The sequence below is a fragment of the Anopheles maculipalpis genome, chromosome X (assembly GCF_943734695.1).
Source record: "Anopheles maculipalpis chromosome X, idAnoMacuDA_375_x, whole genome shotgun sequence".
Taxonomy (NCBI): Eukaryota; Metazoa; Arthropoda; class Insecta; order Diptera; family Culicidae; genus Anopheles; species Anopheles maculipalpis.
The window spans coordinates 2,871,251-2,896,286 of record NC_064870.1 but is presented as its reverse complement, the minus strand read 5'-3'; the positions used below and the strand labels follow the sequence as shown (position 1 = coordinate 2,896,286).

General features: G+C 45.1%; 3 protein-coding genes across 4 annotated transcripts in view; 1 reads left to right on the top strand and 2 right to left on the bottom strand.

Moving 5' to 3' along the window:
* Positions 1-25,036, top strand: part of LOC126556132 (fasciclin-1) — a 353,811-nt gene that overhangs the window by 131,723 nt on the left and 197,052 nt on the right. The window lies entirely within an intron of this gene.
* The window catches only part of LOC126558010 (26S proteasome regulatory subunit 6A-B), a 309,006-nt gene that overhangs the window by 166,496 nt on the left and 117,474 nt on the right, over positions 1-25,036 (bottom strand). The gene's annotated exons all lie outside the window — the stretch shown is intronic.
* Positions 975-23,170, bottom strand: LOC126567464 (ephrin type-B receptor 1). Of its 2 annotated transcripts, XM_050223686.1 has the most exons (11): positions 23,050-23,170; positions 11,934-12,013; positions 6,893-8,208; positions 6,381-6,655; positions 6,044-6,115; positions 5,866-5,970; positions 4,424-4,471; positions 2,839-2,967; positions 2,297-2,763; positions 1,161-1,940; positions 975-1,085 (listed from the first exon to the last, which is right to left on the bottom strand). In XM_050223686.1, exons 1-11 carry the CDS (start codon positions 23,123-23,125, stop codon positions 981-983), a joined length of 3,453 nt encoding a protein of 1,150 aa, XP_050079643.1. In that variant the 5' UTR covers positions 23,126-23,170; the 3' UTR covers positions 975-980. The 2 variants fall into 2 exon arrangements, with proteins under 2 accessions (XP_050079643.1, XP_050079649.1); XM_050223692.1 differs by lacking the exon at positions 4,424-4,471 and having other exon boundaries at positions 2,839-3,012.

The window sequence follows — 25,036 nt, the reverse complement described above, 5'->3', positions numbered from 1 at the left end:
TGATTTTGATTTGCCTTTTTTTGTGTGTCTTCTGCTTTCCATTAAAAACCTAAACCCTTACTATCCGAGATTTGAGAATATTGTTCTTGCCATGTACAGGGCACACATACATCGCACGCAAATCCACACACAAGCGATCACAGGATGTAAACTTAGACGCGAACATTTCCCGTGCTGGCACTGGATAAGTAAATAAATGCATTAATGTTGCCAGGGAAGAGTATATTATCTCAATGTACACGTACACACACACATACGCAACCGTACTTAGGCTCTTAAACGGATTTGTAATAGTTTACTGAATGCACTGAGTTAGAATGAGTATTTTTGTTAAAGTCGTTGCCGCTAAATTTTGCTTCTAAGGCAGGAATTTTTGACAGCGCTCATCATCTTACAGAACAAAAAAAAAACTTAATCCCAAACAACAACGAAATCACTGTGGTGTGGTGGCGTTTGTGTGCATGTCTCGATATTCTCATTGTTTTGAACACAGGTGAACATAAAATAGGTTTTAAAAAATTACACAGATTAAAAACATCGATCCAAAAAAATATTATAAAATAGCCTGTGGTGGTTGTAAATGCGTGACTGCTTGCATGAGTGCTTCCCCGAGCCTGGTAAATTGGCGGTACCTTATCAAATTATATATTTATACTGCGGTGTAGAGTATTTGTTTTTTTTTACATTTTACGCTCGTAAACGGGCGCTCATTATACCAGTAATTCAAAAATTTAAAAACAAACCATAAGACCTCTTTCAATGGTAGTTGATTTTCAACATGCCGTGGAAACGCACCTAGCTAACACTATCTAACGTCCTATTAGTTTAGAGATTTACTGTTGTTCGTGAGAGACTTGTTGTACTCGGCGATTCGGCGACCCAGCAACTATACCATGTGTATGGTGTCGTTTATTCTCTCCTTGACCTCCGAAATTCTGTGAGTTGTGTTACGGAATGGTTTCGAAGCGGGGGGGTGGGCTTTAGATGATGGTATCGATCTGTCGCGCCTGGTGGAGTATTTTCTTCTGATGGCCTACGAGCGTGATGCCCATATCGGACAACTGTTGAGCTGTTAGCCGCGAAAGCTACGAACGGGGAAGTAAACAAACTTAGTTACCGTACACACTCAATCGAAAGAAAAACTTGGCCAACTAACTAACCTGCTGTGCCGTGACAAGACCGGCCTCTTTGAAATGTTGCGAATAGCGCGCCATCTTGATGCCCTCCAGCCACAGATCGGTGCTGATGAAGATGCCCGGATTGCCCGATCCTGACATCGTGCCGGTATTGCTCAACCCACCGACTGTTGACCCGAGCGTACCCATCGAGCCGGGCACGTTCGCCATACTGCTGCTACCGTTGTTTAGCACACGTTCGGTCGTACCGCTACCACCGCCACCCATCATCAGTGTGGCGGCTCGTTGCTGTTGCTGCTGCTGCTGCTGTTGGGAACTACCACCGCCCACAAGCATTGCGGGCATGCCACCGCCTCCACCACCACTCGCAGCTGTGGCCGCCGCCGCTGCAGCCGCTGCTAGCATTTCCTGCGTAAGGTCATCCGACACGCCGCCGGCCGTACCCATCCGGGCAACCGGATTGTCTGGTGAGTTGCGCGTCGTCAGCAGTACCTGTGGTTGCCGCGCTAGATTGTCGAGCGTTTGCGTGATGCTGGCAAAGGTGGGCCGATGCGTACGCTGCTTCTGCCAACAGTCGAGCATTAGCTGGTAGAGCGCCTCGGGGCAATCCATGGGCGCCGGCAACCGGTACCCCTTCTCGATGCTCTTGATCACGTCCTGGTTCGACCAGTTCCAGTACGGTCGCTCGCCGAACGACATCACCTCCCACAGTACCACACCGTACGACCAAACGTCCGATGCCGAGGTAAACTTCCGGAACGCTATCGCTTCCGGTGCCGTCCAGCGTACCGGTATCTTACCACCCTAAAGAGCGAGAGACGAACAAAAATTCAATTACCCAAAACATTCTACCAAAGGACAGAAGTGCATAGCGCCTAACAGGTGTTGGGTGAATCTGATTAGGCTCATGTGCACGAGACGAATCCTGACAGCTTCTTAGAATCTTAGAAGATTCACGAAACTTAAAAGATTCATGAATCTTTAAAATATCGTGCATGTTTTATATTCATGAATCTATAAATATTCTTGAATGTTTTAAGATTTATGATTTTTTTTGGAGTCGATTCTTGATTTGAATGACGCTGCAATTAAGATTCATATGAAAGACTCTTCCTTAAATATTCATTAACCACAACACTACGCAAAACGAATATACATACCCGTGTCGTGTACGCATCGCTAGCGTTCTCGATCTCGCGCGACAGCCCAAAATCGGCAATTTTGCACACGAGCAAAGAATTCACCAGCACGTTCCGTGCGGCCAGATCCCGATGGACGTAGTTCATGTCGCTCAGATACGTCATACCGGCCGCAATCCCACGCAGCATGCCTATCAACTGAATCGTTTGGAATTTACCATCGTTTGCGCGCAGGAACGTGTCCAGACTACCGTTCTCCATGTACTCGGTAATGATCATGACCGGGTTCGAGCGCGTCACCACACCCTGCAGGAAGATCACATTCGGATGCTCGAACTGTCCCATAATGGAGGCTTCGGTCAGGAAGTCACAGCGCGCCTTTTCCGACGAGCCGGGCTTGAGCGTTTTGATTGCAACGTCTATCTCTTGCACAAAGTTCGGCGGAACTTTCAATCGGCCCCGGCACACGTCACCAAACTCACCGCCACCTGTGGTTTAAAATGAAGTGAAATAATACTATGAATAATGTGGTGCTGGAAGAGGGCTGGCCCATTTTCACTCACCGATAATGGCCTCGATCGTAATGTAGCTAGCGTCTATCTCCCGGGCAAACTCGCGTATCGCCTGGTTCGGATCCTCGTACGTGTGCGGATCGACATAGCTCCGGCTGGTACCGAACAATGGTGTCGTCACTGCAAAATTATTACGACGTTGACGGTAATATCCGTATGAACCACCTTAGTTTTGTTTATTTCCGCACAGTGTTAACGGAAGGCAAAAGCAAAACCACAACACCACAGACCAACACAAGACCAACAAACAACCAGTTTAAGCAGCAGTATTATCACCACCACCAATATCACAAGAGCACACAGAAGAAAACACAAGCGTATGGTAATGAAAATAAAACAGGCGGCAACAAACGGAAAGCAATAGGCAACAGCAAGCCATTTCAAAATTACGTTCAAGAAAAAGGTATTAAGCGCGCGTAAGTATAAAAAAGCAGATATTGCATCAGTTTGATAATTCAAATATTTTTTAAGAGCATATCAAGAGAACCATGCAGTTGCGTTATGAACATTTTTGTTTGAAGTTTAAATTATTGTTCAAAAAGTTCAATTGTAAATAGATAGATTATTTTTTGGTAAGGAATGAATTAATGCAAGCAAATCGATAAGGCGCAAAAAAACGTAGCAGGTAAGCATAAAATTTAGATTTTGAGGCAGCATAAAATTTTGATTTTGAAATTATACGAGAGTAGGAGGAGGACACGCGCACACATAATCGGCCAAAAATTATAGAGAAAAGAAAAGAAAAAAAAGAAAAATAAAGAAAGCAAATTAGTTACGAAGCGGTTTTTGATTTCGATTCGGGTTTTTAGCGTATGGTTTTGCCCATTCTATTGGAGATGGTTACAAGGATGGTTGTAATTCGGGATTTTGGGAAGTAAGGTTAATTGCAAGCTTTAGAATTCCTATTGAAACTACAAAACGGTTTGGATGAAACTATTACAGGTTAATCCTGTATTTTAGATCAATTTTTTAACCTTTATTTCAATGAGCACCTACTCGGGTGTGTATTTTTGGTCATTGCAACGAAGGTTAGAAGATCTATACATTTGAATTACTCTGTTGGAAAGAGTTTTCTTATTGCTATCTTTTTTCGATACTTGTACGAACCACAAAATAACAAAATTATATTGCATTGGAAATGTTTTTCTTCGCTGGGGACACCCTATACTAATTGCCAAATAAACTTCGTCTAGAGCATTGTATTAGCATGAAACGGAAGCATAAGCGCAAAGAAAAAAAAATTGCAAGTCGACCGACATGGATCGTTGTGTGCGGTTTAACAACTTCGGTTTTCGCATTAAATTCCCCGCTTAGAGATGTATGTTAATTAAATAATAGATAAGAATGAGAGAGAGAGAGAGACCCGACAAACTTGTTTGTTGCTTGTTTTGAACAGAATGAAAATGGTTTCGTTTGATTGAGAAAAATAAAAAAAGAAGATGAACAAATACAAACTAACAATAAAGACATTTACGATTTACGGAAAAAGACAGGTCCAGAATGCCCCGAAATTAATTAGGTGTTAAAAATTAAGCAAAACTAAACAGCAACAAAAGAAAATGTCGTCGAACTTTACCATTGCTTTTCATCGTTTTGACTATCGGGGTGGTGTCCATTGCGTGAACTAATAGTTGTTGAAAAGCGCACGTGTAGGAAATATAAATAAATAATAAAAAAAAAAACGTGTACGGTTACAGAATAGGCCGGAGCAGAAATTACGTGTAATTTTAAACGACTAGTGGACACAGAGACAGCTGGACAATTTATTGTGGGCACACAAAAGTTATTGAATGATTAGAAGAAAAAACATACACACATACACACACAAAAGGAAAAAAGAGGAAGCACTGGTAGACAGAATAAACGAAATAATAATTTGAAACAAAAAAAAACACAATTATGTTTTATTCTAGCACACAGCAACATACAGAAAAGAAAATGAAAGGGCATGTTCAGACAAACACTTCATAGAAGTACGATATTTTTCTAATATTCTTTATAGTACAACACTTTTGTCCACTTTTGGGTAATTTAATCAAAACCGTTCTACAGTGACTCACAAGCATATAAACTGGTCAAAAACCAGTCAAATAAAAAATGGTATAACGTAGAGAAAGAAAAAACAAAACTCTCGTAACACGTCTACACACACGTGTTCTTCAATTACACTAACAAGAAACGTTCTGGAAGCTGCAAAACAAATACAAACTGAGTCAACACAGAGCAAAGCGAGAGCGAAACAAGTGTGCTACGATTTTGAACCAGAAACAACAAAAACACAGGCTTTCAAACTGGGCGACACGCGCCTTTTCAGCGCTAACTTTCAACACTTACTATATGTTACTACGAGTCCTGTTTTTCAGTTTGCAGAATCAAATTTCAATTTTGTTTCGATTATTTTTGATTTCGTTTTTTTTTTTTTGCCAAATTTGTAACGGCGCAGAAAATAGAAGAGAAAAAAAGATAGAAAGAGAACAATGTTTATAAGAAATGTTGCTCAATTTTTTTTTGTTATCGCTGTCATTAAGCGTGTAGAAGTTGTTTCTCCTGTATGAAATTATTGTTCCGACCGAATAGATGTACTGAGCTCTAGCCTTTCCAGGACGATCACACAACACGAACCACACATAACCAACCGGGTAGTAGGAATGGGGTTTTAATACTGACTTGTCAGGGAATTGTAGGAAAGGAAAGGAACCTAAGGTTTCGTTGTGGGTGTTTTCTCTCATAACTTTCGGACGTTTTTTTTTTTATTTCCTTCCTCTTTTGGCTGGCTGGGTAAGATCGAGCCTTCCACATCCTTATGAATTATAGAGCACTTCATGCAATACACACAAACTCACACACGCACACTGCTATAGACACACACATACGAATACACCGAATTGGTGGCAAGGGAGGAATGGCGAAAGGATGGTATATCTTATGTATGGAAGGATAATGGAGCTATTTGAGGGGGGGGGGGGGGGGGGGCAGAGTAAAGAAAACGGGCGTATAACTCAACCATTAAAGCGTTACCTTCGTTGCTCGCATAATCCAACGGCAATGGTAGATGGTTGTTCGTTTTCTTGTCAATCTCATCGTGATTCTTCGAGCGGAGAAATACTACCGTCACAACGATCACTTAAATGTGCAACGAAAAGATTTGGAAAAGTTAGTTTGAATAACCCATCTCACAAAGGTGGCGAATACATACCCAGCACCAGAATAAACACGACAGTAACGGTAGTGCCGGCTACGATACGCATCTGGAATGAATCGTCGTACACTGGGTGGTGCAAAAATCGAAAAAAAAGAATGCAAACAACGATTAGATTTTTTTCTTTTGAACCGTCACTGCCCGGAATAAGGCAAAGCAAAAAAAAAAACAAGGAAGAAATGCCTTTAGAAATTTGTAAAAAAATCAGCTCAAGAAGAGCGGAGAATGCGGCACCGAACCGTAATACTTAAGTTTAAACAAAATATAAAAAAGATCATAATTTGACTGAGCTTGCTAGCTGTGATGTTGTTGCGAGTTGAACCAGACTACATACCCGGACTGACGCTTTGATGCGTTTGCGCGTACACGATATTACTGAAGGTGCCCCAACCGTTGAGTGTTTTGCAGCGCACCTGAAACCCGTACTCGGTGTTTTCCAGCAGATCGCCGATGTGCACCTTAGATTCCTTTGTGCTCAGCACAGATTTGTTCATAGCGTCCACCTCCGACTTCGGGAACCACCGTACCTCGTAGTATTCGATCGGGGAATCGCTGTGGATCGGTTTATCCCACACCAGATCAACGTCCTTGTTCGTTATCTGTACCACTCTGTGTGTCGTTTTAGGGTGAGCAGAAATTTAAAAACAAAAGAGGAAACCATCAGTATACGTTCACATCTACAATGACTCCAGTAAAATAAGACCACCAGCTAGAGCACGTCTGATAAAAATGATATTGTGAAGCAATTTTGACCAAAATTTCGATAAAAGTGATCTTGTATTATTGGCAGTCACTGTACATTTGAGTCTGGAAAGGTAGGCAAATACTGGAGTGTTGCAGACTTACTTTACGTTAAACACCGTACTAAGGATGGCCGATTCGGTTGTGAAGGTAATTTCCGCAAACTCCGTCTTAATGTCATCCAGATCGGATGATGATCCACCGGCCCGAGCATTTACCATTACCATCGGCGGTTCGGTCGCGTGATAACCACTTGCACCGGGTGCCGCACTACCGTTCTCGTAACCACCCGCACCACCATGCATTCCCTCCGGTACCACAATCGGATAGGATACGCCATGCTGCGAATGTACCTGCACCGTGTACGTCGTGACCGGTTCGAGGTTGGTTAGCGTCAGCTTTGTATCGTTGAACGTTTCGCTCGATGGATTAAACACCACGTTCGAGGTGCAGGCGGCACACCGTACCCGAAACACAATATCGCTACGGAACTTACTGTCCAACTGTTCGTCCGCCGCACGCTGCGGTGCATTCCACGACAATATGGCGCTCGTTTGATCGATGAACAGCAGCGTCAGGTTGGTGGGTGGTCCGGGTGGTTTATAGCACGGCATATGCTTACCATCCCGCGGATGTCGATAATGTCCACTCAAACACGGACAGAACGGTGATCCGACTTTGTTCGTTTTCGAGTTTAACGGACAGATCGTGCACGTGCGCACCTCCGCCGAACGGAACTTCCCCACCGGACACACGTTGCACGTTTGCTTTTCTGCATCCGGCTCGTAGCCGACCTTGCAGCGGCATCCCCCGGTCAGGATGGTCCACTTGCCGTCGCCCTTGCACAGGTACGTTGGCGTTTCGTACGCTTCCGCATTCTCCACGCACACACCCATCTGCTGCTCGATGATCGTCACCTCACGCCCGGTTGGCGTTTCGTTAAAGTGCGCAAAGTTGACCGTCACCGCCGGGCAGGTGATGTAGTACACCTTCACCGCAAGCACACTGATGCAAGCGCCCTGATCCCGGAACGCAAAGTACACACCCTTCTTCGTCACCGCAATGCTCTTCACCTCCACGTTAATGTCCACGTCCGAGTTCTGGTTGAAGCGGCCCTCGCCGGCCGCTATACGACCGATCAGTTTGTAGCTTTCCGGTTGCCAGGGTGGCGGTTCCCGGGTGGCCGCATCGAACTCGTAAAACAGCAAGCTAAACGTTTCCTTGCACGAGAGCGCATTGCCGGGAAACAGCGAACAGTCGCGGATGGTGAAGTGAATCTCGATGTACAGCCGGTTGGCCGGGCCACGATCGATGAACGGTGACCATAGCCAGTTGTTGACGTTGTTGTACGCCACGTCGCACACCACGTAGCTGCGCCAGTTGATGCCCTTCACGAAGTTGGTAAACGACTCCTCGACCCACTGTGCGAATCGAATCATAAACGGAAGACAAAGAAAAGGGAATCATTAGGCGCGCGACTTCATTAATTGATTGATATTTTAACCCTTCCAATTTAATTTTCTCTCCTCCACTGGTTCACTGGATTTGTGGCCAGAGAATCGATACGATTATCAATTAATTTCTCGCCCAACGCGCTAAGATGTCACACGCATGTTGCGATGGAATCTAAAGTTGATGAAAATGGGGGATTTCCTGAACTTCCTAATTGCGATCCATTGTGCTATCATCGTTAGCCAGCAATATTTTACAATCTCTTTACAAGGCGGGGAACATACGCACGCTCAACGTCTACGCAATTTACTATTGTTTTTAATCAAATGATTAACAAATCCTAATACGCCTACAGAGTCTCCGGTGGGACATCGAGAGCAATGGCTTCTCGTTATCGGAAGAAGTTCTAATTATTTCTTTTTAATTCTCAAGCATTTCCAACCCCGTAAGACAGCTCCTAGAGCACTTACGTTTGTCGTCTACAGCAGCATCAAGTGTAGAGTGTACATAAAATTGATATATCGACAACTTTTGCATGTGATTCGACCAGATTTCTGAGCGAGTTTTCTTGAACGGGAATGCTAACAAAATTGAAACTAAAACTATTCCATCGAACGTAATCATTTAATGAAACTTTATCTTATCTGCACCCTAACCGTAACGCCCTACACGCGGGGTATGCTCTATTAAATTGATATCGAAACGAATAAAACTTGCTCTCCCATGCCGTTTGGCTTCATTTTGATCGACGACCAGCGATTAGAGGCAACCGGACGTACACGAACTTCTTTTCGTGAGCGGTATCAACGCCACATCGCTAATGTTTCGATTTCCAATGGTTCCGCGACCGGCTACATCTCTCCACCTCCGGGTGGTTATGCTGCGCTACTCTGCAGAGCGCAAAGCCTCGCACAGCGACTGCTGGGAGTTCCACGAGCCGCCGCCGCTACCGCCACAAACAGGTTTTCATCCGGTGTGCTTGTTCGGTGACTCCTTCTTCTTTGCGCTCGTTCTCCACACATACTCGGATCGGTGGATGGCACACGTACGCCCGACCACAGCGCGCCTCGTGGCAGCAGTTCATCAGGTTTTCGACTTGGGTGTTGATGGTGGTGAGCTATAAAAAAAAACTGAACCCCACAACCCCCGGGTGAGAGTTCTGCTGGTAGCAGAGCACATTACCGCCCCAAAACGCATGCACCTGTTGGTCGGCGATCGGCGACCACTACTAGCATGTGTGTCCAAACCAACGAAAACCTGGTCGCCAAATTCCAACCGGATAGCGCCTCGGGTTCACATTAAGCCGCCTCTGTAAAGCTAATGATGCCTTAAACGCCCAAGATGCGCAACGCTATCCTGCTGCTCTCTTTATCCCTCGGTCTTTGCTCGTTTTATTGTTCGCTTTTGAAGTGTTTTGGGACCCTGCGTCTCTGCTTCCGAACAACAACAACAACAAAAACCAGTGCGCTTTTCCACCGATTGGGAGGTCGTGTACCGCCTGCCTGTCTGATCTCCCCCCCCCCCCTACCCTTCACCAACCCACAGGCACAACGACGTTATTAGCGTCCATCCCAATACACAGGAGGTTGGTTTTGGCTTTATTCCAATATTTTATTGCTTCTAATTTGACTTTTTATGGACGAGAAAACAAAATCCCCCCCCCCTCCCCCCGCTCCAAACCCCGAAAGGGCACCGATCACCGGGGACGAAGGAGGTAAAGTCTGGATCTTTAAAGTCAAATTATTCTGCAGATAGCTCATCTCCGCGACGGTTCCGCGGGTCCTCGCGGGCATATCTTAACAGCTGCCCATTTTTTTTTCCATTTTTTAAGATGGGCCCGCCAGCAGTAATAGCACACACCCGCGTTTAGGCGAGCCGCTACTGTGGACTGAGACCTTCGATAGAACGTGTCCACATGTGTTTGTGTGGCGAACGGCGGAGGCAACCAAACCCGTGTTAACAGCTCCGCACTGGCCGAAATATCCTCTGGCTGGAAAATGGGAACACAAAAATATAGAAATATGGGAGACCATCACACCGTCTTTGTTTGCTTTTATTGCACCACTCCGATTGCATTTCATCTCTTCATCTTGCGCGCCACACTGGCTGTTTTTTTTATTATTATTATTTTTAATGGAAACCCGGTACGAAGAGGCCCCTACGTTGAGCGGGGAGGAGATAGTAAAGTTTCGTGCATAAAAGCAAAGAGCGAACGATAGAAGAACATAAAAATCTTCCCGTTTGCCTCATAATCCTAAATGACGGGTTGGCTGTCTTTAATTGAGTGAAGCATTCCTTCACGGTGACAGCGGCGGCAGCGGCACACACCCCAAGACCATTCATGATCTTCCCACTTCCTGTGCTCGCTCCAAGGAAGATCTTTTTTTTTTTTATTAAAATTTGCATACATGAATTCCGTGTATGATTTTTGCAAGCAAAATTCGGACAGTGTATCTTTGTGTTGGGGGAGGCAAGACGAACAAACGATTCACAAATGAAGCTACACACTAATTTAGTACTTTAGCTGCACGGTCTTTAGCCCCCGTATCAATACCGGAGACAGAAAGCGGCGAAGATGACTAACGATGACTTTTTATACTCCAAGGAGGCCATTATTTTGAGGAATGATTTCCAGCCTCATTTGCATAAGAAAGCTACCTCGCGATGGGTTGTGGTTCTTTTATTATGGTTGCTACACTTTATGCCTAGAGCCCGAACTCCGTTGTGTCTTGATGTCATCAGCACGTAGAGATCGGCGACAGCACGCACCTAGTACATCTTCAGCACCACGGCGTGTCATTTGGCTCTGTCTAATTTGAGCATATGGAATTTGTGTCGGCAAACCTACAAATGTTGACGCTAAGCCGAGGCATAAAACATCACCACGCTAAACTTAGGAGACGAAATAAAGCAATAAATCAAGGCATCTCTAATCCGGCAAGGAGGAGAAAGACAAGGCTTGCCGAAAAGCTTCCCTTAAATTAAACAAGGATTTCTTTCAAATTGTATGCTTAGTTTACTAGATATTCGCACCTCTTACGCGGTATTCAAATTTGCAACTGTCAACTGCATCAACTGGCAACTGTTGAGCTCATTAAGAAATAGTTTCGAATATCTCTTGTTTGCCTGTGCCTTTCAATACATTATTCCTGGATATGAAAAATCAGACCAATTGGCCAAAAATTGTGCATCGGAGGAGTCTTTCTTCCACCGGGTTAACCTACCTCTCTGCACGGCTCGGTGTCAGAGTTCTTGGGGTGCCGATGAGCTCGGGATGTTCTTATATTCGATCACTCCTTCGATTGTCCTTGAAGGCTTAGTTTCAGAGCACTTCAGGAGATTATGCGTTCTTTAGAAAGATGTCTAGGCTTAGGCCTACTTTTTTCGGATTAATTTAGGTGTCGAGCGTATAGGACAAAGTCGACGAACACACGAATTCTTTACTAGACTCGTCCGGGAGGAGTGCAAAAATTCAAATCCCTTCTTATTGGACGCAGTTAAACTTTGACCTAGAACGACTAGTCGTGAATTTACCCGTTAGCTCCCAATTTCTCTAGGCTCGAAGCTTCCGAATGCTATATCTTACAAAGGTTTCATTGCAGTTTGGGCGTCCAAACAAAGTTCTTTCCGTTCCAGATTTGGAGTTAGTTTACAGTTTACCCCGTCCCTGCAAAGGCGCACTCCTTATACTCACCCCGGGCGTTTGTGCCTGCGGTCCGTAGGGATATCGGGTCCACTCCAGCGTCGCCTCCTTCGTGGTGTCCAGCAATACAACTGCAAGGAAAAGAAAGAAGTGGAAAATCATTAAATACGCCAAATAAATCGAATGACTTTTTTTTGGGTAATAATTCCTCCAAAAAAAAAAAGCAACAAGTACAACTAAAAGCAACTTTACGACCGATTGTCCAGTGTTTATTACATGACGGTTCCAGGTAAGTATAGGCATGTTGAGATCTATGGTGACCCGATGCCTTTAAAGCTTTAAAGCACTACTTCAGTATTCAGTACGCGGTACGGTTTTACTATGACACTAAAGTGCATCGTTTCATCGCATCCAGTTCCTCTACCCCTCTCTCCCTCCGCTCAACATAGCGAGTCAATCGGTCCGGGAGAATGCTGATCGGGAACGGCTTTTTCACGGTTCGCCGAGGTTTAGCGCTAAACAAATCTAGCAAATGGCACCAACAGGACCCGGGGGCTTGATGGAACAACCTTCGCCGAACCAAAAAGGATGCAGAGCACACGACTCTGACTGCTCGGGAGCTCTACAACCCTAACCCTGTCTTTCTCTCTCTCTCTATCTCTCCCTCTCTCTCCCCCCCCCCCCCACCCCTTACATCCCTCCCCTGTGTGTACAAATCACCTGTGTCTCGGACGTAGTATGCGGGTCATTTAGATAATTTATCAAAAGACCAAGCGACGAACGAGATGTAAATGGTGATGTTAGTGGCGGGCGCAACCGGGACACTGTACGAGGGGGGGGGGGGGGGGAGGGGGTGAAAAAAGCGGATTGAAGTGCATTATCGTCAACGCATCCGATGCAGCTCGGTTGCACACACTTTCCAATTACACATACGCGAGCGCACACGTACAATTTCCGTACCGGTTGCGACACTCGTAGACTCGTGTGGTGTCATTGAGGTCGGCCAAAGCGCGCGGGCACGCCTGTGTGTACCTATAGGTGCTCTTTGTTTGGAGTTTTACCTTTTTATTAATGGAACGGTTTCCGTTGCTCTACACCCTTACCCCCCCCCCCTCCCCCCTTTCCCAACCCCCATCCCACGATTCTTTCACCACTTCGTGCCCGCTAATGATGATGCGACATTCGATGATGCGTTATAGTAATTCAGTTCCCGGGCTGTTTTGCCTGCCACAAACGCACTAACTGTAAGGGTGGGGGTGTGTGGGAGGTCTTCGGGTCAGTTTTTTTTTCCCGGCGTGTATGTGTGTCCCAACGTGTGTCCGGTGATAGAAATGGAGTCTTGCCTTTGCGAAACCTACGGTTCAACATTTTGCTCGTTAGTGAGGCTCAAGCATTGCTAAGGCCCTTCAGTGTGTAAAAGAAGGTAAAGGATTGGTGGCGAGATAATCAGGGGGATAGGAAGACACACTCCTGGCAAACCCATGCACGAGCAAACACGATTGAACCCCGGTGCATAGGTGCGAACACATGCGAGAACTAGACCTTAGATCTTAGCTACAATTTTATAGCAACTTTTTTGGCACGGGAAACCCTTTTCAGTGGAGGAAGTTTTTGAAATTTTTATTGAGTAATCAACACACACACACACACACACACATACATACACCAATGAAATACAACGGAACAGGCGGGGCAAAAAAAAAGTTAATAAAATATTAAAAATACACTTTAAAAAGGAAAAAAAAAATTTGATCGAGAAAGTATGCAATTAGTAAGTAAAAAGGTATTTTATAATGATTTTTTGTATGTCCTGGTTTGTAACAAGGATTTCTTTCAGGATTTTCTGTCTGATTTCACTTGTAATGTAGGTACTTTCCTCAAAAATATTTTCAAAAGTATAATTCTTATACGAAAAAGATAATTTTCAACAAAGCCCAGTCGAGGGTTAATGCCAATAGTAAAATCCCTTCTTACTTTTGCAAAAGTGAAAATGCGCACCTGAATTCTGGGCTGTCCGGTTTGGCCTCGTACCATAAAATATGTGCCACCCTGTGACAAACACATCCTTCAATTCAGCACACACACACCTCTCGAAGGAAGGCGGAGGGAAGCGTGCGAAAATTCGAATATACACCCACACACCGACATGGAATAGTCAACCCTTCATACCACCCCTCTCCCCCTCTCCCGCACTGCCCCCCCCCCCCCCTCCGCTCGACAGCTTGACACACAGGGTGCAAGAAAAATGGTAACGGTGCGACGCCGCGGATGCGTTCTCGTTCGTTGACCTCATCAAGTACACAGCACAGAGAGCGCAGTGTATATCGCATTCGTTCTCAAGTCGAGTGGCTGCTGCTACTGCTGATGAACCAAACCGAGTTGGCGAGGACCTCCACCCCCCCCCCCCCCTTCCCCTACTCCGCTTTCCACCCTCTTACCCTCACCCACTCCCACTCCTATTTACAGGCAGATAAAGGAGACGCGCTCTGCTAGGACGATAAGATTCGGCAATATTTTTGCAAGCAAAAATCACAAAAACTGCGATTTTTCTTTTGCTTTTTGTGGGTACTGTTTTGTTTGTACGAAACATCCAACGGATAGCCATACACAACCACAAGAGACGAACGCTCGCGCAAGCAAAGAGACGTAAAGAAAAAGTTTTTCCTTTTTTTTCGTTTCTTCTACAGCTCAATCCGGCCCCCGGCTACCGCGCGGGCTGTTAGCTTTCCCCCCCCCCCCCCCCTCCACATACACACACAATTTTTAGTCACATTTTCCAAAATTCTCCCCACAACCCCACTGGGCAGTTACAGCCAAAGCGAACAAAGTAAAAAATCTTTAAATCAGGATAAAACGATCTCTCTCTTTCTTACCCTCATGTCATCGCTTCAGAGAAAACGGTATGAAAACGGGAGGAAAAACAAAAAGAAGATTGATGTGAAAAGGAGCGAGAGACTCGCTAAATATGTGGCAATGCGATGCGGTGCCTTCTTCTAGATTTTTCCCTCCTTTTCGCACTCTGTCTCTCTTTTTTTTTTTTAAGATGTCCTTTGGGTGCTCTGAGGCACAGGGCAGCATGCATATTCGTTTTAAGAAAATAACTATTATGAGCTAAGCAGCAAAAAAAAAGCAAGCGAGAGAAAAACATTTCCTTCCCACTGTGCGCATACCACATCAACAGCCATAATCGTGCGGTGGACGGCAACGTTTCGCTAGGTGGAAACAGAGAGTAACACAGGCGAAAAAATGTGGCATATAAATGAACGTTTTGACCTTTAAGTAACGCTTTGCGTAACGCAAAGTAACGGTTCGCTTTTTCAAATTTGCGCGCCTTAGGATCCTTGGCCGTCAACGGTCAAATCCGGGTTTCAGTTGTTTGTGTGTCCCTTACATTAAATACATGTTAATTTGAAACTCTTTTAAACTTTTTGTTCTAAAGAATTATTTTGATTATTATTTGCTAAAAAAAAGGATCCTAAAACACCCTCAAAAAGGTCATATAAACATCCCAGTAATTTCGCTTCTGTCGCAGACGAATGAAAAACAACGAAAAGGACCACTAGAAACGATACGTAATCCGAATTGAATAACAAATGTGAGGAAATTTCGATGAATCGACGATAATCATCCTCTCGTACGAAAAGTTTCCCTTTTCTTGAAGAAAAGCCGTACAGAGAGCGGTGAAGGGGACACGACAGGACTTTGAAGGAGAGACGAAAAGACGACACTCAAAGGAAAACTACCTGTCTCACACGCACACAAACACATGCAAGGACAGACAACACAGCAGACGAAGTTTTTCGTTTTTCGCTATTTTTACACCGTCGAGAGTGTAATCGGTACAGGACGAACCAACCCACCCCACCAACAGCACACCCCATACATACACTGTTGGAGTACAGCCTTCTAGTAGAAGAAAAGCGGGAAAGAGAGAGAGAGAGAGAGAGAGAGAGAGAGAGAGAGAGAGAGAGAATGCCAGGGTGAAAAACAGAAGACTGAAAAGGAATGTCGGGAAAAGTAAGCAGTTTCAAGTGTGTTGGGGGGGAGGGGGGGGGGGTTTGCTTTCGTTGCCTGCGGTAGCCCTTTCCCCAAAAAGTGATTTTTTTTTCACCCAGCGCCACCCCACCCAGCAACAGATCTTCAGCCCAGCCCGTCATCCCATCATATCACATTTTCGGTCAGGAGTGTGGGTCGGACGATAGCACAAGTAGCAGGGTACAAGCCTGGCAAAGACAAGTTCATCGGACTTCAGTTGTTTGCACATTGGGCATTTGGGAGGAGGATGAATGACCAAAAATTGGAGCTTGAACTAAGATAAGAATTTTTATTTTTTAGATTATTTAATAGATTTTAGATTTATTTATTAGATTATTTTAATTGTAGGAAAATTGGATTGCATTTCCAATTTTCGATATTCTCCTGTGATTTATGATATCAGTTATCTACCTACACATTTTTGTGTTTTATTTCTTCTTTAACTTAAGCGAGCAAATACGCTTTCTGTAAGGCAATGAGCTATTTAAAATCATTTTTAATAGAAACCGGCTAGCGAGAGTGATCTACATTTCCTTTGTTACATTAGGAGCATTTAGTTAGAGCTTTTATGTGATTTGTTTGCGTCCACTGAGGTTCTCAAGTTGCACCAGAAATTTCTACGAAAGTAGTGTTTTGTATGAAGGATGTTTTGTTCTAAATTTCATCATTATCTGCCTAAAATGGTGTGGGGTATCGTAGCATAATTATTAGTTTCGCTACTCTTGATACGCATGATACCATTTGAAGCTAATGCTAGCCGACGGAATCCGTCCAAAACTGACGAGTTCCTCGTGCCTTCGTTCGAAAGGAAAAAGCTCAGAAGAATTTTGGCCCTCGTCTGGGAGGGAAGACAATGGAGAAACCGCTACAATGACGAGCTCTGCCAACAGTGTTTTCACCATTTTTTTTAAAGACAAATTTGTTATAATAAAATATTTTTAAAGCACTTTTATTTTATAACGAAATAATTTCGCAGTTTTATCCCGATATTTGTTCCAACTGTGCCCACTGTGTCGGGTAAGGAAAAACAAAACATACAGCACTTTCTCCGGCTTATCATCACAGAGGTTTGGGGCGTACAGATTATTACATTATGTCCTTCAATAATACTGGCTTTCGATGCATAAAATGAAATTGTAGAATCACTTAGCGGAATGCTTCCGATGAATGATAGAACGTTGCAATCATATAATGGAATTTTACATTCACTGCGGAGTAAATCGCAACACAGCTGTTTGCAACTCTTGCAAAAAGCTCTGGTTTAAACCAATTTTTAGAGGCCAACCTTCATGAGGCAGGGTTAAAATCCCCTTCCGAACTTACTACGTCGTATCAGTAAGTCTAGTAAGCCATTAGATGACCGAGATGGAGGTCGTTAGCCGAAGAAGCAAAAGTAAAAAAGTTTGACGAAATGATGTCTTAAATTTAAAAACTGTTCCACCACTTTGATTGAGTTTCCACCGTCACTCAGACCTCGTAAGTGCCCAAGTGTAATCGAAAGAAACCTCCGCAAAGTAGACACTCGAAAGAAATGCGCCTGTCTTCACCCGCTCTATCGCTGTTACGTACATTCGCTCGTCTCGATTGTTGAGAAGTTGCCCTTTATTTTAGGGTTGCCGTTTTTACTTTTATTTCTCAAAAGCTCCTAGCGCCCAAAAAGCAAACCCGAATCTCAACGAGCTCTGGATGCGAAGAGAGTGTGCATGCAGGTTGGGGTAAAAAAGGACCAGCAGCTGCAGTTGCAAAGGGCGGAGGTGCGATGACAGGGAGGGATTGGCGAGGGGGGGGGGCTTTGGTGCAGAAACGCACAGTTTCATTCACCTTCGTGTGTTCGACGACCCCAACATATTTTGGGACTCGTCTCAAAACCACCTCATGCCCAACCCAACCATCCCTTCCCCCGCCCGTCTCTCCCCCTCCCACAACAATAGCCACTTAAAGGCTTCTTTCGTACCCGGGCAGCATAATGCAACAAGCGGTGCTGAGTGTGCTAGCTTGGCATGGCTCGTTTGTTGGTTGGTTGGTTTCAAAACGGGGTTAATAAACGCACCCCCCAACCCCACCCCATTCCTTCACTTTCACTGCTGGTTGGGGTGGGTTGCAAAATTTGTTCTTAAAAAAAGGCAAAGACATGAGAGACCGCCGTCGAATGTTAAAAAGAATAAACACTTTGGAAGAGGAAAATGGATGCAAATCTTTCTTTACGGGTATGGGGGGGAGGGGCGGTAAAAACACACACGGGAAAAGCGATCAACCCATCAACTTTGCTTCCATCTAGAGCAGTGTATTGGCTAACCTGCTGTTACTTGCCGATGCTGCTTCGCGGTTTCGATTCGATCGCAGCAGGATGGAAAATTATTCTCCCATCGCCCACCAGCCACCCCCAAGGTCTGGAGCAGGGGAAGGAAGAAATACGGGTGCAATACCCACCGACCAACAACAAAAATCAAGCACAAGCACATCATAATGTTCGAGCATTGTCCTTGTCCTTTGATTTAATAGCCTCAGCAGAGAGGGTTGTGATTAGGGCCGGCAGGGAACGGGCAGGGCACACTTTCGTCCGTAAACTCTACGTACGTGTGTCTGTGTGATTCCTGGGGGGGGATAAACTTGCATGTAAGCATTTCTTTCTCTCTCTTTCTTGTCCTTTTTGGGACACATTTTTTTATCCCAGCAGTTATGGATGTTGTGAGAGTTGGGGTACAAGTTGAACGAACTTTCCTATTACTATTTTTTAGCTTTTTCGAATTCACCCGAAAAGATTATACCCTTTCGCACACAACCACATATCAAACTGGATGTGAACGAAAGGGAAAAGTCAGTAAAATGCGAGTTTTTTTTTTTTACTTCAGTCTTAACATCCTCTTGAAGTGCTAATGAGTGCTAAGGTCAGTGACCAGTGGAAATTTGGATTTGGGCCCCACAAAAAAAGAAGCACAATTGACGAAGCAGGATTTTCGTGCAGCAGCAAGTGGTAATCATAAGAGATTCTCCCAGGGCTATCAAACGTCAAAACGGGGATGAATATGACATCCACTTCAAGAAAGAACAAGCTCCACTAACAAACAACAGGATATGAAGACTTGCCCAGTTGAAGTAAGGCTCACTTTAGTTATTTAAACAAAAAGAAACCCCTTTTATGCTCCAAATCCCTCTAGAAAGTGCCATACGCCGTCTAGAAGTTACAGGCCCTCTTAGGATGTAGTATTGGGTTAGACCCAATACTGCAAGCTGCAGACCCCAAGCTGCAGCCAGGGATCGAGTTACCTGGAGATCTATTGTTGACCGGGCCACGTCACGACGACGTGCTCTTTAAAAGAGCGGGCCAACATGATGACGCTTGAGATTCGCTTCTGATTCCGATTCCGGATCCAATTCCAATGCTACAGCCAATTCCGATTCCGGATCCTACCTTGGAGCAATCCGGAATAGATAGAGCACAGAGATAGAGCACTGCTCTGCCGTACATCGAACAAGACATCGAACACAAACAAACCCGATAGAGTTTTGTCTGGCATGTACGATATCCCTCCTTTGCTGTGGCCGGCCTTTAACCGCCCGTAACCTTAAAAAAATCGTCCAAAACATCATCTGTCTCGGATCAAACGTCAGCACCGAATACAGCATAGAGACGGAGTTGCGCGCTAAGATGCTGGCAGCCAGCCGGTCATTCTACAGCCTGAGGCAACATCTCACCTCAAAAAGTCTATCTCGACGGTCGAAGCTGGGACTGTATCGTACCTTTATAGTCCCGGTACTCGCATACGCCTCTGAGATATGGACCCTGTCCAAAACAGACGAAGCCCTCTTAGCCGCGTTCGAGAGGAAGATGCTCAGCAGGATCGTGGATCGATGTGTGGATCGATAGATTCTGCAACGGGTTTGGTGACTCGCCAGGCATCAGTGAGCTGTTCATGTCATGAGAATGGCACCAAACAACCCAGCCTGTTTTGACATCACGCGAATGACATTTAAATTAGACAGCAGACAGGTGGCAGCGCAACCTTTCGAATCTGTCTTTTTCGTTGTTTGACAGAATATAGACTTGGTCCAGACGCAGATAAAAAATGTAGAAAATCAAACTTGAAAATATTAAACTCTTTCCTAGTCTTTAATAAAAAAGCATCCTTTTTTCGTGTTACAAGTACAAAAGGCCTTTAAAGTGAAATACAAAACAAAAAAGATTTCGAAATGAAAACAGAGCACATCCAACAAACCCTTAATTTAAAACCCATTCACTAATCTTGCAAGGCGAGCGTGCAAATATGCTTCTCCATTTGCAGCTGGACACACAGGCACACCGTGTGTGTATGTGTGTGTGAGAGACAGTAAAAATTTGAAATATTAAAAATGTAATTTTAGTCTCCGGCGTGAGTTGTATGGCATCGTTTCCATCAGCCCCGTTTTCCATCTGGCTAAGCTTTTCAGGGGAGGTTTTTAAATATTTCATCACATTTCTAGACAGCTCTCGCGCTTTTGCTTTCACCCCCAGAGTCCCGTGACAATGGTATGTAATAATAATACACATTTAATAAAAAAAAGAACCCCTTTGCGCCCGAACTATGCATGCAGAAGATGCACAGACCAAATAGCAGCATGCATATGGCGAGTGTGTGGGGTGTAGGTGGTCCACATGCTTCGGCTAGAAAATCCCAAAAATAACCATTCCTGCACGTTCTGGTGCCACGTCTGCGGCCCGTCCGCTGCACGCCATCATCCATCCTGGAAGTTGTTCGATGCCACCCACAAAACAATGCACGGCCCAAAAAACCAGACTACGCTGGATAAGATTAACCGGAAAAATAAAACCGAAACGTGCAGAAGGCGAGCGGCCACAGCAGCCAAAGAATGAAACCGAAAACCCCCGGAGGAAACAGTAACAATAATAAAAATGCGTCCGGCAAACGTTAATTACTGTAAGCCGGCGAGGCCTCCGGAGCTGTTTACGTGCTCTGGATTTCCAACCGCTTAAAGGGTGTGACTTTTTTTATGGGACATCGGAAAGTTAAAACAACATCCGTGATTTACCCCTTTGACGTTGAATGGTTCCGAGATACGCCACCGGTGTTTATACGATTATCTCACGCAGACCGCACACTTCAAGCGAATAAATAACAGGAATATACATACAGGATTCCTCCCCCAGAGACTCTTTGTTGTCATTCGAAAAATTCAAGATAAGAGTTATTTGTGGTGCATCGAAGGCAATCTCAAACGATGCAAATATTTATTTATTTATTTTAAGTATGACAGCTTGCGTCATATTGTCATTCAACGTTACAAATATGTTCAGATCGATTTTCTGCACGGTTATTCCTTCTTGGACGAGTGTGCCATCTGATAATTGGATCTGTAATAACTTCAGACGGTCCAGTGGTAGAGGCGACAGCAACGCCCGTCTTCACACGGGACGATTGGAGTTCAAAACAGCAAGTTTAGTATGTGAATCGTTAGCCGGCGTGATCTACAAGATCGTTAAGACGGTTTTGTTTTTAGTTTTGACGTTTACTGGCTAACCTATCAGTTGCGGGATGCGTTTAGCTGTCGTATGCGGTCGATCTCGGACTGCGCCAAAAGACCTTTCAACCACTCACGGTTCGATAGAGTGAGCTATCCTTCTCCGACTTCCTTCTAAGAGCTTGATATACTGCGAGCAAGCGGAGCAAAATCAACAAACATGTTACAATAACGACCTTCGAAGATCGACTCTTGACCACAGAGATTCTGATGGCTCAATACCCAGGGTTTTCGTCATCAAAGTTTTAAAGCCATTAAGATATCCAATTAGAGCGCAGCAAATGAGCTTTAGGCACATGTGCAACAGTTTCCCTCAAACGACAATAAATGCATTTCTTTCACAGATAAAGTACGTGACCATGGTACCAACTTGCTGGCCTCCTGCCGAGCCAGAGGGACAAGAATCGATCACTTCGTCGGTCACTAGCGTCGGTCGGCCGGCCGGTCCGATTCCGCTAACAATTGACCGACGAAAAATTGGAAAAGAAAGCAAGAGGGACGCAAACATCTGCAAGAAGGACTGCACAAAAAGATGCTGTAAAAGTTCGAAACAGACATGTCCTGCTGCGTTGCAATTCTCGTAACCAATCCATTCGGCACCGGTCGTTAGTCAGTGGTGGACATGGTAGGAGGATCACCACCCACATACAAATTTGTAGCATATGCTTTAAAGAAAACTCATGTGCCGACCACATTATGCAACAAATTGTGAGTCCACAACCGGGAGTTTGTGTGGAATATATTTTGAGTGTTGAGTGGTAATGACCGTGATCCAAACACCATTACTCCTTCCCGAAGTGGTTGATTTATGATTGCTTAAAGCTTGCCGATTTCTATATTCCATCCATGAGCTCTTTTTTGGGTTCTTCCTTTCTCCAACGACAAAAAAAAGTGCCCTGGGGGAGAGAGCATAAAATGGAATGGATATGTTACAATTTGCATATGCATTATTGTACTGGCCTGCGCCTTCGCTCCCTTTCTTCCCACTCTAGGTGCCGCTACTAAAAAGAAAGAAGATCCTCCTTGCCGGAATCATCGAACCGCTACAAACAACGATCGAAACGACCGTGACACGTGTGGTACACCAACACCTCCCGCCCTCCACATTTGCTGGTGGTGAACTGACACCGTACTGAAAGCTGATTCCGTTTATTGTCGTCACATTCTCGAGAGCGGCAGAGAGTGCGAAAAGAAAAAAGGTGGAAGCATCTTTACCGAACCATGGAAAATGGTAACCTGCCGGTCAATCGGCATGGTGCGGGAGCGGAGCAGTTGATCGTTAGAACGTTTGCAGAAACAGATCGGCTTACATCGGCCGTCAGGGGATGTTAATGGTGAAATGGGTTTCTCTCGCATTGAATGGCAATCGGTGGGGGGGAAAGGTTCTCCATTGCATTGCAATATCTTCTTCTGCTTTGGCAGTACAACCTCGAAAGGTCTCGGACTACAATTTCTGGCTTCCTGGGCTTGCATTTAACCTTAGCTGGTTCAGTGTTCAGTGCTTCAACTTCAACGCTTGTTCTTCTTCTTCTTGGTTCATTTTTTCTATCATGGAGTCATTCTGCCAAGTGAGAGTTACGATTATTATGTGCTGTATACCGTTTAGGACACTTACCCTGGTCACTGATGACGCCATCAAACTTCTGGTACAGAACGTAGCACAGCAGTAGCAGCGACATAAATCTCTCCATATTCTCGATCGTGTGTGGATCGCACGCACGGTTGGGGTTTAGGGTTAACCCAACCGCAGGATGTTTGCGTCTTTCGTGTTTGATCCTTTCCCGGGGGGTAAAAAAACGCGCCCGGCTACTGCTAGTCTAGTGATGTTGGAGTGGAATGTTGCAGTATCTTCTCTAGCGAAGAAGTATCCTCGTTTCACAAGCACACCTACACACACACACAGATTGTTCTGATAATGTAGATTCACAGGATGAGATTTTCCGGTGTTTTCTTTTTCTTTTGAGATAAATATTTGTCCTCCCCCTGTGCCTGGATGATCGCTTCTTCGATCGATAGTTTGATTGATGCAGACACACACGCACAACTCTCTCCGAAAAGTGTTGGAGTACTTTCTTGCCGCGATTTTTGTCGTCACACACAACACAAACGCGCGCGTTCACTCCAACGCGGCCACGTACACCAGCTTCCGGCCGGGGATCGACGAGCCCAGCGACAGGAACTTATTGAACGCACAAGCGGACGGACGTGGACAACCGCAAAACAGTTTTACAGTGACACGCGGCAACGAACGCACTGGCAAGACCGGCGGCCCGGTCACAAAGCTGCAGTAACGATGCTGTTGATGCCGGTGCCATGATTCAAGCCGAGAGAGCGCCTTTCCTTCTCGCCTGCTCGCCTTGCCTTACCGCGCCGTGACCACTTCCCGGGTGGCCATCGTCACACAGGAAAGCAGGGCTGCTGCTGCTGCTGTAATCGAACACCACACACCTAAACCCTGGCGGCACACGACACGCACGCAAGAAACCGAATCGAACGTGTACGTAAGGCAACCAACCCTACAAACGCATCTTGTGGTCACACGTACATGAGCACAATCACACACACACACACACACACACACAAACACAATTCCGGACCGGTGGTAATGTGTGCCCGCACGAAGCCCCAAACACGGTTGTTGATCGACTGACAGCAGGCTGATTCGATTGATCGTGGACGTAGTTTGATTGTGAACAAGCACACACACACACATTCACACAAATACACCCTCAACTTGCATGTGAATGTGTAGGGCGGCGGTTAGGTATGCGCACGCGCCTCCCACCGGTACACCCACCCGCCGTCTGGCCAACCAGGTGCTTCCCGATAAGCGTTTTCTTTTCTCTGGAAGGCTAACCGGGTGGCACGTTTATACTGCCCTCGCTTCTCCTTCTGCAAAGGATCACAATTATGCTCACACAGGTGGTACAATATTTTATCCACTATTTTATCCTTCAACTGCTGTGGCGCTGCTTAGCTTCGTCGGGTGGCAAATATCATCGCCGCAGCGCTTCATATAACTTCCTTTGGATTTTGTGAATTGCCGGAACCGGGGATTTTGAAACGAAAGAAAATGATATTCAACTATTAGTAAAGGTACACTGCTTTCAAACAATCATACAATGTTTTATTTTCATTTTGTTATATATTTTTTTTAAATAATTTAACTGTTGAATGGATTCGCGGGATGTGACACACCGGGATAGCTGGAACTACGAAGCGATCAAGCAACGGAAAAATCAAATCCGAAAAATTCCTACTTCATGAGCATTCTATGTTCACCGAACCACACACACACACATACACGCTTGCCGGAGAAGATTAAGCACGCTGAAGACATCCCATTCTTCTCAGAAGATGAAAGTTCAGGGACAAGAAGGTAATAGTAGGCAACAACATTAAAAAAACAGCACAGAACGTAAGAGCACACATACACACAAAGCCACCCACCCACCCACACACATACAGACACCGTCCGTCACAAGGTATACCTGTGGAGAAGCGGGGAGGGGAAGGGAATCTAATGGAAATTGAATCTCGTCTCGTCAGACGAGAACGTGTGTGTGTGTGTTTGTCCAGCATCCAGAAATCGTACCAAATTT